This window comes from Penicillium bovifimosum, assembly GCF_028826915.1.
Source record: "Penicillium bovifimosum strain IBT 22155 chromosome Unknown utg000005l_segment0_segment0, whole genome shotgun sequence".
Taxonomy (NCBI): Eukaryota; Fungi; Ascomycota; class Eurotiomycetes; order Eurotiales; family Aspergillaceae; genus Penicillium; species Penicillium bovifimosum.
The window spans coordinates 5,294,162-5,309,764 of record NW_026622714.1 but is presented as its reverse complement, the minus strand read 5'-3'; the positions used below and the strand labels follow the sequence as shown (position 1 = coordinate 5,309,764).

At 52.4% G+C, this 15,603-nt stretch overlaps 6 protein-coding genes across 6 annotated transcripts; 5 read left to right on the top strand and 1 right to left on the bottom strand.

Annotated features, from left to right (window-relative positions):
- Nucleotides 1-746: 746 nt before the first annotated feature.
- N7515_007235 (SDR family oxidoreductase) lies at nt 747-1,715 on the top strand (the record flags this gene model as incomplete). Its single annotated transcript, XM_056667979.1, has 1 exon — nt 747-1,715. The coding sequence occupies one exon, from the start codon at nt 747-749 to the stop codon at nt 1,713-1,715; it is 969 nt and encodes a 322-aa protein (XP_056521575.1).
- Nucleotides 1,716-2,081: 366 nt separating this feature from the next.
- On the top strand, nt 2,082-3,754 carry N7515_007234 (mitochondrial processing peptidase; the record flags this gene model as incomplete). The annotated part of the gene is made up of 5 exons (XM_056667978.1): nt 2,082-2,231; nt 2,287-2,412; nt 2,469-2,546; nt 2,608-3,302; nt 3,364-3,754. The coding sequence occupies 5 exons, from the start codon at nt 2,082-2,084 to the stop codon at nt 3,752-3,754; spliced, it is 1,440 nt and encodes a 479-aa protein (XP_056521574.1).
- A 1,345-nt stretch (nt 3,755-5,099) lies between these two features.
- On the top strand, nt 5,100-9,106 carry N7515_007233 (tRNA (cytosine-C5-)-methyltransferase; the record flags this gene model as incomplete). The annotated part of the gene is made up of 5 exons (XM_056667977.1): nt 5,100-5,984; nt 6,029-6,151; nt 6,400-6,590; nt 6,674-8,764; nt 8,821-9,106. 5 exons carry the CDS (start codon nt 5,100-5,102, stop codon nt 9,104-9,106), a joined length of 3,576 nt encoding a protein of 1,191 aa, XP_056521573.1.
- A 1,009-nt stretch (nt 9,107-10,115) lies between these two features.
- N7515_007232 (glycoside hydrolase family 35 protein) lies at nt 10,116-13,490 on the top strand (the record flags this gene model as incomplete). The annotated part of the gene is made up of 7 exons (XM_056667976.1): nt 10,116-10,250; nt 10,305-10,381; nt 10,448-10,750; nt 10,816-11,197; nt 11,250-11,384; nt 11,438-12,110; nt 12,163-13,490. The coding sequence occupies 7 exons, from the start codon at nt 10,116-10,118 to the stop codon at nt 13,488-13,490; spliced, it is 3,033 nt and encodes a 1,010-aa protein (XP_056521572.1).
- A 396-nt stretch (nt 13,491-13,886) lies between these two features.
- N7515_007231 (uncharacterized protein) lies at nt 13,887-14,504 on the top strand (the record flags this gene model as incomplete). Its single annotated transcript, XM_056667975.1, has 1 exon — nt 13,887-14,504. One exon carries the CDS (start codon nt 13,887-13,889, stop codon nt 14,502-14,504), a length of 618 nt encoding a protein of 205 aa, XP_056521571.1.
- Nucleotides 14,505-14,950: 446 nt separating this feature from the next.
- N7515_007230 (uncharacterized protein) lies at nt 14,951-15,376 on the bottom strand (the record flags this gene model as incomplete). Its single annotated transcript, XM_056667974.1, has 2 exons — nt 14,951-15,304; nt 15,359-15,376. The coding sequence occupies 2 exons, from the start codon at nt 15,374-15,376 to the stop codon at nt 14,951-14,953; spliced, it is 372 nt and encodes a 123-aa protein (XP_056521570.1).
- Nucleotides 15,377-15,603: the final 227 nt, after the last annotated feature.

Here is a 15,603-nt window from a genome sequence, read left to right as displayed (position 1 = left end):
TCGCCTATGTACTTTTGGCTGCGTCTCAAAATTTAGTTTTCCGTTACGATGAATTTTACACGCTGGAATGTGTCATACTGAGTGTCTTGATCTGAGGTGATGAGATAGCTCTGAATAGCGTATGATCACCGTAGGTAGCAATCAGTGGCCAATACAAGCGATTCAGCCTTGCTAGTTATTTCGTTGGCAACACATGAGCATTCTAAGTGTGCTTGAAGAGAATTGCAAGCGTTCAGCCTTGTTCTGCTGGTGGCGCTTCGCCTATCAATCATCTCCATAGATCACAGATACTACTCGCTACTGACAAGAAAGCAATGGCCCAGAGGCCTTGTTTGGAATGATTCTCACAAGTAGGAACAAGCCCTAGTAGTCTCTCACAAAGTTGTAGGTCATCTGGCCGTTACAACCTCATCCTCGGACTTGCGCCGGGCGTGCCGGTACTCGGATTTCTCACCGAGACTTGCACCAGAAATGTCGTAGACAGACTCGGATTTGTTGCGCGACACTTGGCTCAAGTGGACAACTTCGTGGGATATGAATTCCATTGGCCGATGGGCATATTCTCATGACTATAGAGCGTGGGGGAAACACAAGTTCCGCTTCAACCCCGCAAAATGCGATACTATAAATCGGATACATGCCCAGTTTTCTATTTTAGCTGAATATCATCTTGTTTTATTCTATCTTCTCGTCTGCTTCGATACCGCGATCGACCTAATTGCATAGACCGCATTGCTATACACAACATGTCGATTCTCATCACTGGCGCAGGAGGTTATGTAGGCCAGGAACTGGCCGCTTCGCTCCTCGCAAGCACACCGGCCTCAACAACCGTGACAATCACCGATGTCGTCGAGCCCGAGATCCCCGAGGCGGCCAAAGAACACGCAAGCCGTCTCACCTGCGTCAAGGCCGATCTTACCTCGACCGAAGCCGTCGACGAATTGATCAGCGCATCCCGTCCCTACGAGACAGTCTACATTCTCCATGGAATCATGTCCAGTGGCTCCGAGGCCAACTTCGAGCTGGGAATCCGCGTCAACCTCGACGCAACTCGATATATCCTGGACCGGCTACGCGCAACCATGCCGGGAGTGAAGGTCGTCTTCACCTCATCGCTGGCAGTCTATGGCCTTGCACCCCCCGGATTTGTTATCAGCGAAAAGAACTTCCCAGCCTCGCCATCAACTTCATACGGATCGCAGAAACTCATCATCGAGACCTTGTTGAACGACTACTCGCGACGAGGCTTCTTGGATGGTAGATGCATGCGTCTACCCACTGTGACAGTGCGAGCTGGGAAGCCCACGCAGGCTGCCAGCAGCTTTGCTAGTGATATCATCCGCGAACCCTTCCACGGCAGGAAGGCGGTTCTACCTGTGTCCAAGGAGACGGAGGTGTGGATCTGCTCGCCATACACTATTATCAAGAACTTGATGCATGCGCGTACAGTCCCTAAAGAGGCATTTGGAGAGTCAAGATCTGTGAATTTGCCTGGATTGAAGGTCACTGTTCAGCAGATGTTGGATTCACTTCTGGAAGTCGGTGGTAAGGAGCGTCGGGATCTTGTGGAGGAGAAATACGATGCTGCTACCGACAAGATTGTGCAGACTTGGACTCCTCAGTTTGATACCACTCGGGCTTTCGAGTTGGGCTTTGCGGCGGATATTTCTATGGAGGAGAATATTAGGCGGTTTGCCAGCCGGTTTGTATGAAAAGGGAACCCGAGGTCTAGCCAATCAATAGACATGAAATTGGATGACCGAATTTAGAGGATTTGGGAGATTGTAGGGGTGTTCAGCGTACTTTGAAGTCGAATGAAATGAATCAAATAGTCCGTTAAATCATACTCAATAAGATGTTAGTCCAGGATAGACCATATTCAGTCCATTGACCCCCCATGAACGTAGAGCAAAGGAAGTATTCGGGATGTTGAGGGCGGTTTGGAAAAGCGGGTTATGTAATTGGCTGAGCTGGGCGAACAATTTCAGACTTCCGAACTTCAACCTCAGGGCGTCTCCATCAGCTCTTTTCTCCATCTCCCCCTTTCCCCCTCCCTCCACCTATAAAAGTCGTTCTCAATGGCTTCTCGGCGCCTTGCTTTCAACCTGAACCAGGCTCTCCGCACTCGTGCGGCCCTGAAGTCAATCCAGCCCGTGAAGCGTGGCTTTGCTTCGCCGGTTGCGTTGCCGTCCACCACCCAGTCCACCACTCTCTCCAACGGATTCACTGTACGGAACAGGCCAATGACTCAATGACATCGCAGGCCGGCTAATTGTATTTTAGATTGCCACTGATCACTCGCCATGGGCCCAAACCTCGACGGTCGGCGTGTGGATCGATGCCGGTAGCCGGGCAGAGACTGACAAGACCAACGGAACCGCACACTTCCTTGAGCACCTCGCCTTCAAGGTTCGGCCCCACAAATCTCACAGTCCGAAGCGCTTTCATCTGATGATTATGTCTAGGGCACCAACAAGCGCTCCCAACACCAATTGGAGCTCGAGATCGAGAACATGGGTGCTCACCTCAACGCCTACACTTCGGTACGACCCGGAAAACCCATCCATCAACGTCTATCGAATCGAAAACTAACCGCGACTACAGAGAGAAAACACTGTCTACTACGCCAAGGCCTTCAACAACGATGTCCCCAAGGCCGTTGACATTCTCGCCGATATCCTCCAGAACTCCAAGCTCGAGGCCAGTGCCATCGAGCGCGAGCGCGATGTGATTCTCCGCGAGCAGGAGGAGGTTGACAAGCAGCTCGAGGAAGTTGTCTTCGATCACCTCCACGCCACCGCCTACCAGGGCCAGCCCCTTGGCCGCACCATCCTCGGCCCCAAGGAGAACATCCAGACCATCACCCGCGACAACTTGACCGAGTACATCAAGACCAACTACACTGCTGACCGCATGGTCCTCGTCGGTGCTGGTGGCATTCCCCACGAGCAGCTCGTGAGACTCGCCGAGGAGCACTTCGGTAGCCTCCCCAGCAAGGCCCCCACCTCCGCTGCCCTGGCTCTTACCGCCGAGCAGAAGCGCACCCCCGAGTTCATTGGCTCTGAGGTCCGTCTCCGTGATGACACCATCCCCTCCGCCCACATCGCTCTCGCCGTCGAGGGTGTCAGCTGGAAGGATGATGATTACTTCACCGCTCTGGTCACCCAGGCCATCGTCGGTAACTGGGACCGTGCCATGGGCCAGTCGCCTTTCCTCGGCAGCAAGCTCAGCTCCCACGTTAGCCACCACAACCTTGCCAACAGCTTCATGAGCTTCTCCACCAGCTACAGTGACACCGGGTATGTCCTACCAATCTTGACATTCTATGATGTAATGGAAAACATGCTAACCTGTGATCAGTCTCTGGGGTATCTACCTCGTCAGCGAGAACCTCACCCAGCTCGATGACCTGATCCACTTCACTCTCCGCGAGTGGACTCGCCTCTGCAACAACGTCTCCTCCGCCGAGGTCGAGCGTGCCAAGGCCCAGCTCAAGGCTTCCATCCTCCTGTCTCTCGATGGCACCACCGCCGTCGCCGAGGACATTGGCCGCCAGATCATCACCACTGGCCGTCGCCTGAGCGCTGAGGACATTGAGCGTGCCGTCAGCCAGATCACCGAGAAGGACGTCATGGACTTCGCTACCCGCAAGCTGTGGGATCAGGACCTCGCCATGAGCGCCGTCGGCAGCATCGAGGGTATCCTCGACTACCAGCGCATCCGTGGAGATATGTCCCGCATGATCTCTTAAGTTGTCCTAGAGTATGATCGCGTGTGAAGATAGCTGCTGAATGCTTTGGGAAAACCAGGCTGTTTGGCGGCTTTTGATTTGAATGTACTATCAATCATTGCCTTGGGCTGTTAGATCCCAAATTCGTGTGTGAAATAGCAATTAATGGTTTGCCATAGTAGACTATATAGTTTGTTGCTTTTGCAACAAACGCCAATTATTTCCTTTGTCTGTTACTTCTGTTTCAATGACCTTTGGCTTCTTACAAGACCCAAACTCCAGGCCTGCGGCCCGGCGAGAGATAATCACCCCAGTAACACTTTAAGCGTGGACCTGTAAGTATTAACTACATACCAAAAGTGATCAGGACATGTGTACAGTATCTTTCTGAATCAAGTATCAACAAAAATCCTCTGTCCAGTTGGGAGTATCCACTTGTAGACTTTCTTCTTACCCCAAGTCGGAAAGCCGGCATCTTGGTAAGTGAAACTATGAAGTCACATTCGGTTAGGTTCACAAAAATCGAAGAAAGCAGAAGGCGAGCAAAGGGGATGACTGCTTCTTAATTCGTAGCTGTGCTTCCTCAGGGGTTGTATCAGGATTGCAGGCAACGGTATGCTCATCCTCACAGTTGGACGACCAAAGCAAGCACCGAATGTGACATAGTATTGGCATCAAACCCGAATGAGGGCCATGCAGCTTCAGCCGAGCCAGAAGAGCTCCTCCGTGCGCTAGTTCTTGCGAAAAGGCCTATACAGGGAGAGCAGTTGGTTCATAAAGAGGGAGAGGCTAGCGAGCACATACACTCTCCAATACCCTGGCGTGGGTGCCGAGTTCAGGTGCGTGTTCGTATGTTATAGTAGTCGGTACATAATCCAAGGGAAAAAGGCTATTGCCGTTACTAGCTGTCACATTGCTGTTGCCGTCGGTTGTGCTTGACTTGTGTTGTAGTCCAGGCCTCTTTCTACTACAGTTTCCTAATTTGCACGTCCTTTCCTAATCAGCACGGTCTTTTCTTCCCAACACGTCCTTTTATTCCGAACACGCTCCTTTGTAAACAACACGCACTTTCCTCACCCTTTACTTGTCTGATCATCTCAGTCAACTTTCGCTTCACCTATCTCCACGGCATTAATCACGTATTTCCACGTGATCTCATATTTCCACGACCATAATCATCAAATTCATATCCCCGATCATTATCTTGGGACTTCAAGCCCTATCTACGCACTTGACTCAATCCGTTGAACTCTTTTTATCAATGTAAGTGGTCCAAATAGACCACTTGGGGGTCTTATACCACATAAATTTGCGATTGGCGTGTTATAGCCAACACCGACGCTGACATATTAGCATTCAAACCATCATGGCGGACCTCAAGCGATGCGCAGAGCTGCCAAACGAGTTGAAGCTAATGATCTGGAAGTACATGGTTCCACCGCGTATAGTCGAGGTTGCGGAACCATTTGACCCAGACACACTACCCGAAGACCTTAGGAAATCCTGGGTGCTCAATCGCAAGTATCCCACAATGGCTCATGTCTGTCAAGAAACCCGCAAAATAGCTTTGGCCAAGGTCAATTCCGCAGGAATTCCCGTCGAATCGGATAATCTTGACCCTCGGTGGTGCTGGAAAAGCACCGAGATAATCCACTTCAACAACCCCAAGGATTTCCCAGAAGAAAGCAACCAAGCGACACAAGAATATCAAGAGCGCCTAATCAACTTGGAGATGGCTCCCTCCCTGGGATTGACGGTATCTTTTAGTGCAGATGTGCTCCATCCTTTTCTCCCGTTCCGTCAGCCATCGGTCCCGCGAATGCTCATATGGGATGAGTTTATGTCGCTGAATTCATGCATCGTTTCACTTTGCACCATCCCGATTCGGGCTACCAATGAGCAATCCCGTACGCGGGGCCTCTTTGGCGGGGGCGAAGAGCCAGCGATGCTGGTCAATCCTTTTGACGATTCATTGATCGAAAGGTATAAAGCCCTCTGGATGGACACGAACCCCACCGAGGACACAGACCGGGCTGGAATATCTTTCTTTGAATCGGTTGGCACCACACTATTCGCCTCCCGTACTGAGAGATGGCTCTCGGATATCGCCATCAAATGCCTGGAGTATAGATATATCGAACATAATTTCACGGTCGTACCCCCTGGACTGTGTGATATGATCAGAGCACTCACCCTCCATCCAGACTTCAGGCACTTCCCCGAGGCTCAACCGTTTCTCCAAGGGTTCCCGGTCATAGATATGAGGGTCATGTTTCGACTCTGTCCACCTGCTAGCAGCTAGGGCAGAGTCGATGGGAATTGATAAAGTACCTTGATCTCAACCACGAGGAGCTTGGTCCCATCTTCGCTTTCTACAATATGACAATGTCAATCTGTCTGAGCGATTCCCCCATGATCGTATGTTTTAGAGGAAAGTGAACTAGTCAAACGTGTGGTGCCTGTATCAATTCCGACGTCGATCCCGTGATTACATAACCATCCCGCATTTGATCCGGAGATTTTTTGAAGGCGATTTTGTTTGAGCTCACTTTCCTTTAGAACATACCAATTCATCACAATGGGAAAACGAGGAGGCAAAAAGGTTCTTCAATTTTCCACATGTGCGAATTCAATTGTTCGTTGTGCTGACTGTGTTCCTCTCCTAGGGTGGTAAAGGCCGCGGCGGCGGTGGTGCTGGCCGTACGCGCTCTATGTGGCAAGATTTGACCAGAGAGAACGAGAAGTTTGAACGCTATTACAATGAACTTGATATTCTTCCGGAGGAGGAACGGGAGCTCTTCTGGGCAACAATGCGCAGAGATCTCCCCAACAGTTTCCGCTTTACTGGGTCTCGAGGGTATGTCGCATCTGTGTCCTTTCTTTGCGATTGGCGCCTCCAAATTTGATAAACAGTACTGACTATTCTATGACTTCCAATAGACATGCGCTGGCTGTTCAGCAGCGCCTCAAGGACCACCACATTCCCGAAATCACATCTATCAAGTACGAGGACGAATTCGTCGAGCCGCCGCGCCCTGTCACCTGGTACCCTGATCAGCTCGCTTGGTCTATGACCACCCCTAAAAATGTCATCCGTCGATTTGCGCCCTTTGCCTCGTTCCAGAAATTCCTTGTTGCAGAGACCGACGTTGGAAACATTAGTCGCCAGGAGGTTGTCAGCATGATTCCTCCTCTCCTCATTGATGCCCGGCCTGGAATGACTGTGTTGGATATGTGCGCCGCACCGGGCAGCAAGTCTGCGCAGCTCATGGAATTGCTCCACGCAGGCGAAGAAGACGCTATTGCGCAGGTCACGGAACAAATCAAGAACGGTCCTGTTGGACCCGAGCCCCTCGGCCCTGAAGGATTGAATGACGACGGCCGAAGCACTGGCCTCCTGATTGCCAACGACAGCGATTACAAGCGTGCCCACATGCTTATCCACCAGATGAAGCGCCTCAGCTCGCCTAATTTGATTGTCACCAATCACGATGCCACAATGTTCCCCTCCATCAGACTACCTCCTCTGCCTACTACAGATGGCAGCAAGCCCCAGAACAGATACTTGAAGTTTGACCGCATTCTTGCAGACGTCCCTTGCTCAGGCGATGGTACCGCACGGAAGAACGTTGGTGTCTGGAAAGACTGGACCCCTGGCAATGCTATCGGACTTTACAGCACGCAGGCACGCATTCTGGTCCGCGCCTTGCAGATGCTCAAGGTTGGCGGACGCGTTGTCTACTCAACCTGCAGTCTCAACCCCGTGGAGAACGAGGCTGTCATTGCCTCTGCCATTGAGCGTTGCGGTGGTGCCGCCAATGTCAAGATCATCGACTGCAGCCAGGAGTTGCCCGGCCTCAAGAGATCCCCTGGCTTAAAGAGCTGGAAGGTCATGGACCGCGAAGGCCGCTTATGGAACAACTGGCAGGAAATTGAGCAGCACCGAGACCAAGAAGGCATCAACGGCCTTGCCAGACTTGCAGAGGGCATGTTTGCTCCGACTGGCGAGTGTGCCGAACTGCCACTTGAGCGATGCATGCGTGTTTACCCCCACCAGCAGGATACTGGTGGTTTCTTCATCACTGTGCTTGAGAAGACCTCCGAGATCAAGGCCAAGCCGGAGAGCAGCAACGTGATTCCCAAGGCTTCTGTTGCAGCCCTTGCCGCGGAGCTTGATGCTAAGAAAGATGGCGCAGAGGGGCCCCTTCTGGAGAAGCTTGACACTCTGGATGAGCTTGTCACCCCCGACGAGGAGGCTCAGACGGAGATGGCAAAGAACGCCACTGTCGCCGAGGCCTCTCACTCACTCCCTTATTCTGCTACGCTCGATGCCTCGACACCTGCCAAGCGAGATGCGGATGACCTCGAAGAAGAGCTTCCTGCCAAACGGACCAAGCTCGACGATGGTAGCGAGGTCCTTATCGGTGACCGACCTGTGCACGTCCCAGCACCTGCCGTAGGAACTGGCCTCGATACACCTGGCGACAGCACACCTGCTACGTCCTCGGCTCCTACACAGTTCAAGAAGAGGGGCCCTCGTCAAGAGGAGCCCTTCAAGTACCTTGATCCCAACCACGAGGAGCTTGGTCCCATCTTCGCTTTCTACAATCTGTCCGAGCGATTCCCCCGTGATCGCTTCATGGTTCGCAATGCGGAAGGTCTGCCCACCCGCACCGTTTACTACACCAGTGCGCTAGCACGCGACATCCTTGTTTGCAACGAAGGCCAAGGAATGAAGTTCGTCCACTGCGGTGTGAAGATGTTCGTCAAGCAGGACGCACAACGCGAGAACATCTGCAGATGGCGTATTCAAACCGACGGCCTGAAGATTGCCGAGCCGTGGCTGGGCCCCGAGCGGTCCGTCATCCTGACCAAGCGGGAGACCCTTCGCCGTCTTCTTGTGGAGATGTTCCCTAAGGTCAACGACGATGGCTGGAAGGCTCTTGGCGAGATCGGCGAGCGTGTCAAGGACATCCCCATGGGCTGCAGTATCCTCCGCGTTGAAGCACTCGGTGGAGAGGATGGTCTCAAGTGAGTTTTTTGTTCTTCCATTTTCTTAATGTTTCTATTGCTAATATATCCAACAGCGAGCGGATGGTTCTACCGCTCTGGCGATCCCTCCATTCCCTCAACCTCATGCTCCCCAAGGAAGAGCGCCGCGCCATGCTGCTACGTATCTTCAACGATTCCACACCCCTCATCAACACCACACAGAAGCAGGGCGACTTGGCCGAGCCGACTGCTGATGCCGAGGACGTCGCAATGAAGGAGGAGAACGCCGAGCTTGGACAGGTAGCGCAGGAGGTCGTGGACGATCGTGAGACTTACACCAAGGATGGCGATGAAGAGGACCGATTCAACACCACCGTTTAGACGGTGGATCGTTGTACTATTGTATCTAGAGATGATTTTTGTACTAAAAGCCCAATTATTATTATTGCTTGACTTTACTTTTCTTCAGTTTCCCCCCGAGCGATCTGCAGTCCCATTCTCCGGAGTTACATCGGAGCTGATTGCCGGCTAAACTCACAACCATAGCTTCCCCGCAGGAGAATTGCTTAAGAGGAAAGATGAAAACTATTGTAATGGCGCCATTGGCCTTGGCCCTTGTTGGCATGATGCTTGACTTGCATAGAGCGAGGCCGAGAACCGTGCGAATGGGGGCTTGCTGTGCTATGGCTACTCTGCGGTAAACATTGTGGCTGTACTGTGTATACACAGTAGGTCAGACCAAGGGAAATGATCGACACCAACACGCCATCAAAATCGAACAAATCTCCTGCTCCTATGCGATATGTGGAAAAATGCGCTTGTCCCCGCAACTTCAAACCAGTGGAGCTGGGATCTCCGGCCTGGTCACCCTGTGAGGGGCAGTGGAGGCTTGCGGCCATGATGACATGGACAGTCCAAGATTGCTCTACCTCGGAATTCGTTAGATGTGTCTCGATGAATGCTAACATAACAATCAGAGCCAAAGTCTTTCTCTTTTTGCTTCGAACATACAAATCAACTTTTCAACCACAACGCAGAACCACAATGGCCGCAAACACACACACGGTGACACACCGTTATCACCTCTGGCATGTATCCGATGCACAAGTCTCCTGCATCCCAGGGCCCGGACCACCCCTCAATTTACCGATGTGGGGAAATGACGAAAGGTCTGGAAGATTGGAAGCGCACGAGTCATTGCTACAGTAGTATATGCCAATTGCATACAGCATATTGACATTGGAAAGATCCCGGGTATTGATCCGTGTCGGTCGACGATATCCCGAGTCTCGCTATATGAATGGCAGCTGCAACCCCTGCATTGTAAATGGAGACTTCTTTGAGGTTGTGCTTCGCTCTCCTTGCTCCTCACACCCTGAATCCTTGAGCCATGAAGCTCTCGTCTACATGGGCCATTGCCTGTCTGGCGGCCCAGGCTGCTGGTGCAGCCATTAGCCATTCATTGAATGGTTTAACCATTACTGAGCATCCGGATCCTGTTAAGCGGGAATTGCTTCAGAAAATTGTATGTTGGGGGTTGATTCTAGTGTTGGGGTTGTGCTAACGGGCTTGTGTCTAGATTACTTGGGATGATAAGTCTCTTTTTGTCAATGGGGAGAGAATTATGCTCTTTAGTGGCGAGGTGCACCCGTATCGGTATGTCGAAGGGCCTCTGATACGCTTTGTTTCTTGGAAATACAGATGCTGATTCAAAGTCTGCAGTCTGCCTGTCCCATCTTTGTGGATTGATATCTTCCAGAAAGTCAAGGCCCTAGGATTCAACTGCGTCTCTTTCTATATCGATTGGGCTCTGCTGGAAGGAAAGCCGGGCGAATACACCGCCGAAGGCATCTTTGACCTAGAGCCGTTCTTCGATGCCGCCCAAGAGGCTGGGATCTATCTACTCGCCCGCCCTGGTCCATACATCAATGCCGAAGTATCGGGTGGTGGTTTCCCGGGATGGATCCAGCGCGTGAACGGAACCCTGCGAACGAGTGATGAAGCATTCCTCAAGGCGACAGATAAGTATGTTATCACCCTTTAAGGTGCGATGGAAACATCGTCATCAGACATACTAACATGTCGACTAGCTATGTCGCCAACGTTGCCGCAACCGTCGCCAAGGGCCAGATCACGAACGGAGGACCTATCATTCTTTACCAGCCTGAGAACGAATACAGTGGCGCATGCTGTGGAGTCGACAACTTCCCAGACGGAGCGTATATGCAATATGTCGAGGACCAGGCCCGCAATGCTGGAATCGTGGTGCCTTTCATTAGCAACGATGCCTCTCCTGGTGGACACAATGCTCCTGGAACTGGTGAGGGCGCCGTGGATATCTACGGTCATGATAACTATCCTCTTGGCTTTGACTGTGCGAATCCGTCGACTTGGCCAGAGAATGGCCTGCCCACTAATTTCTGGTCTCTCCATATGGCGCAGAGTCCATCCACCCCGTTCTCTCTAGTTGAGGTAAGATACTCTCTACTGAATCGGGACCCGTCACATACTGACTGAAATCTAGTTCCAAGGCGGTGCCTTTGACCCCTGGGGAGGTGTGGGCTTCCCGAAGTGTGCTGCCCTCCTGAACCATGAGTTCGAGAGAGTATTCTACAAGAACAACCTCAGCTTCCGGGCTGCATTCCTCAATCTCTACATGGTAGGTTCTGACTCTTCAGCCGAAGCTCAGTAATTGGAATCTGACATATGTAGATCTTCGGTGGTACCAACTGGGGCAACCTGGGCCACCCCGGTGGTTATACATCCTACGACTACGGCTCCGTAATCACCGAATCACGCAATGTCACCCGCGAGAAGTACAGCGAGCTGAAGCTGATTGGGAACTTTGCCAGAGTATCCCCAGCCTATCTTCTCACAACGCCAGGCAACTTGACCACTTCCAAGTACACAACCTCGTCCGACTTGGCTGTGACTCCTCTGCTCGGAAACAAAGATACTGCTTCTTCCTTCTTCGTCGTCCGACACTCCGACTACTCGAGCCAGGCGTCTGTCGACTATAAGCTCAAGGTTCCTACTAGTGCCGGTGAAGTGACAATCCCCCAGCTTGGCGGGAGCCTGACTCTCAGTGGCCGTGATTCAAAGATTCACGTCGTGGACTATGATGTTGCGGGTACTAACATCCTTTACTCATCCGCTGAGGTGTTCACCTGGACGAAGTCTGATAACTCGAAGACTCTCGTCTTGTATGGCGGCCCAGGGGAGCACCACGAATTGGCTGTCTCTTCCAAGTCGAAGGCTTCTGTCATTGAAGGAACATCGTCAAGCATTACTACGAAGCAGATTGGAAAGGCGATTGTCATCGGCTGGGATGTCTCAACCACTCGCCGTATCGTGCAAGTTGACGACCTGAAAATTATTCTATTGGGTGGGTGAATCTCAAACAAGTTCTACCCATTACACGACTGACCAGATTACAGACCGCAACTCTGCGTACAACTACTGGACCCCCCAGGTCGCAACTAAGGGCACAAACCCTGGGTACAGCTCGTACAAAGCCGCGGAGTCATCCCTCATCGTCAAGGCCGGCTACCTTGTCCGCACAGCTTCTCTGGAGGGCAGCGACCTTCATCTCACAGCTGACTTCAACGCCACTACCCCGATCGAGGTGATTGGCGCCCCTCCCAAGGCCAAGAACCTGGTCATCAACGGCAAGAAGGCGCCCGTCAAGGTCGACAAGAACGGAATCTGGTCCAGCAGCGTCTCTTACACCGCACCGAAAGTCCAGCTCCCGACTCTGAAGGACCTGAAGTGGAAGTCCATCGACACCCTCCCGGAGATCCAAAGCTCATACGATGATTCCGCATGGGTATCCGCCGACCAACCCTTCACAAAGAACAGCGCCTTCGAACTCAAGACCCCAAACTCCCTCCTCTCCTCCGACTACGGCTTCCACACCGGAACCCTCCTATACCGAGGCCGCTTCACCGCAACCGGCGACGAGAAGACCATCTCCCTGCAAACCCAAGGCGGCAGCGCCTTCGGCAGCTCCGTCTGGCTAAACGAGCAACATATCGGATCCTGGGACGGGGTCTCCACAAGCGCCGACCACACTGCAATTTACACCCTCCCAGACCTGGAAAAGGACAAAACCTACATCCTGACCGTAGTGGTGGACAACATGGGCCTCGACGAAAACTGGACCGTCGGCCAAGAAGGCGCCAAGAACCCCCGCGGTATCCTGGACTACACCCTCTCCGGCCGCGACGCAACCGCCGTCACTTGGAAACTGACCGGAAACCTCGGCGGCGAGGACTACCAGGACAAAGTGCGCGGTCCGCTCAACGAGGGCGGCCTCTACGCCGAGCGTCAGGGCTTCCACCAGCCGCAGGCGCCTACGCAGGACTGGAAGTCTGAGAGTCCGTTTGACGGTCTGTCGGCGCCTGGTATCAAGTTCTACACTGCCAGCTTTGACTTGGATATCGAGAAGGGCTGGGATGTGCCGTTGTTCTTCAATTTTGGGAACAGTACCGCGCCGCCGGCGGCTTATCGGGCTCAGCTTTATGTTAATGGCTATCAGTACGGTAAGTATGTGAACAATGTTGGGCCCCAGACGAGCTTCCCGGTCCCTGAGGGGATTCTCAATTATCGGGGGACTAATTACTTGGCTTTGAGCTTGTGGGCGTTGGAGGAGGGTGCGAAGTTGGAGGATCTGGAGTTGGCTTATACTACTCCGGTGTTGACTGCGCTTGGGGAGGTTAAGTCGGTGGAGCAGCCCAAGTATAAGAAGCGCACAGGGGCTTATTAGAGGTGGTTAGCAGGTAGTTGAAGTCTACTCCGTACAAGTATGAGAGAGAGATAGAAGTATCAAAGTAGATTGTTTACTCCACTTCTCCACAGTCCCCAGCCACCCCCAGCCTCCTCTGAGCGTCGCTCTAATTCTTAATCCAAACATCATTTCTAGTCTACTCTTATGTCTACTCTGTACTACGGACAGTCTACTCCATACAGAGTATCCCTATCCCATCGCCTCTGGTTAGCCGCGCGCATGTCATCAAATTACACAAGCGCATTCCACCCCGCAAGCTGACTCCGAGTCCGAGTCACTCTCGCTCGAATCGCAATTCCACTCGACATTCAGACCCCTCTACCAACAACTAAGCCAGAGGAGAAAGAAGGAAGGCGAAAGAAGAAAAAAAAAAAAATGTCAAACCACCTCGAAGCAATGGACCTCCCCTCCCCAAATCTCAACACCCATCTCCTCCACACCGACACCACCCACCAAAAACGCTACACAACAATCTCCATCCCCTCAACCTACGGCCGCCTCAACACATCCCCACCAGCCGGCACCGTAATCGGCATCGTGCTAGGCAGCGTGGCCGGCTTCTGCCTGTTGATGTACATCCTTTTCCTCGCCCTGAACCCCGGCGGCATCAAGCGCGGCGGGTCAGGCACAGTCGCAACAGGCACAGCCTCGTCTCTATCGACGTCGATGATGGATGAGGAGGAAGGTATCAGCGGACGATCTGGACGGCGACGCCGTGATCATATTGATGTTCTCGAGGAGAGGGAGACGTTCCGGGATAGTTATCGGAGACAGCCTTCGTCGAGAAGGGATCGTGTTATTGTTGAGGAGTCCCTCGTTACTTCGACGACGGGGGAGGGGGATGTTATTGAGGTTGAGGAGGATGAGTCGACTATACCCTCTGATCTTTCGCCGAGGCCGTCGAGGAGGTCTAGGTCGAGGAGAAGTGGTGGGGTTAGGAGTATTGATCCGTTGGCTTATGGGGGTGGGAGTGATTATAGTTCTCAGCGGTGATTCGGGATGTTTGGATGCTGCGATACCCTTGATGTTTTTATGAGTTTCTATGGATTGATGATTTTGATGGATTTGTATTGAGCGCATATAAAATGTTTGATTGATATTCTCTTCTGCAGACAATAGTTTCAAGTTCGCACCTCTTGACAACTGATATCATTTCAATTAGGAGTAGGAGTGACAACGTAAGAAAAGAGTGTAGTACAATATGAAGCCCAACCCAAACTCCCCGTATTGCGCCGGCAGAACTGACAAGAGTCAAGGATATATACTCAACAAGAAAAAAAGAAAGTCATCACCCCCAAAGCACCAATTCCCAAGACCAATTCACATCCCAGGCAAGCGCCCGCCTCTATTCGAAATTCTCAAGAGCATCGCGCATGCAAGCCGTCAAAAGCAAAGTGCCAAGTCACAGTCGCATCACACATTCCAAAACCAAGACATCTTTAAAACAGAATATCCAAGCAGCAGCAACAAGCCAGCGCAGCCATGATACCCGCACAAAGCCCACCAGCCGCGCCGCCCGAGTTCCCGCGATCATTGGCATAGTATCCCTGCTGGGCAGGATAGCCCTGTTGTTGTGGCGGGTAATACATCGGCTGGCCTTGCGGGTAATAGCCCTGCTGCTGCGGTGGGCCATACCCTTGCTGGGGATAGTATCCTCCCTGCTGCGGCGGGCCGCCGCCGCCGTAGTAATCCTGTGCGGCTCCGGGGCTTGGGCCGCCTTGTGGTGCTGGTGAATTTGAGTAATAGGGGCCGGCGTCGTGGACGGGCGGGGGGTATGAGGGGGGTGGGCTTGTCTAGGGTAGATTAGTATTTGTGTGAGTTTTGCGATTGAGGTGGTTGTAGCTTACGGGCTTGTTATAAGACATGGCGGGTTTTGGAGGTGGAGTTCGGCGGGTGGTGTTATCCGTAGGGCTGAGAGTGGGAGATTGCACGGCTGTCTCTGTGGATGTGGTGTCTATTGAAGAGTTGAGCAGATATTTCGAACTCGGTGTACTGCTGAATTGTAACGAGAGAAGAAGATTGCGCCGGTGATCCGAGAGGGGAGAAGATGAAGCATTCGTAGTCGTGAAGTGGCGCAGTTGCGGGCTTAGTC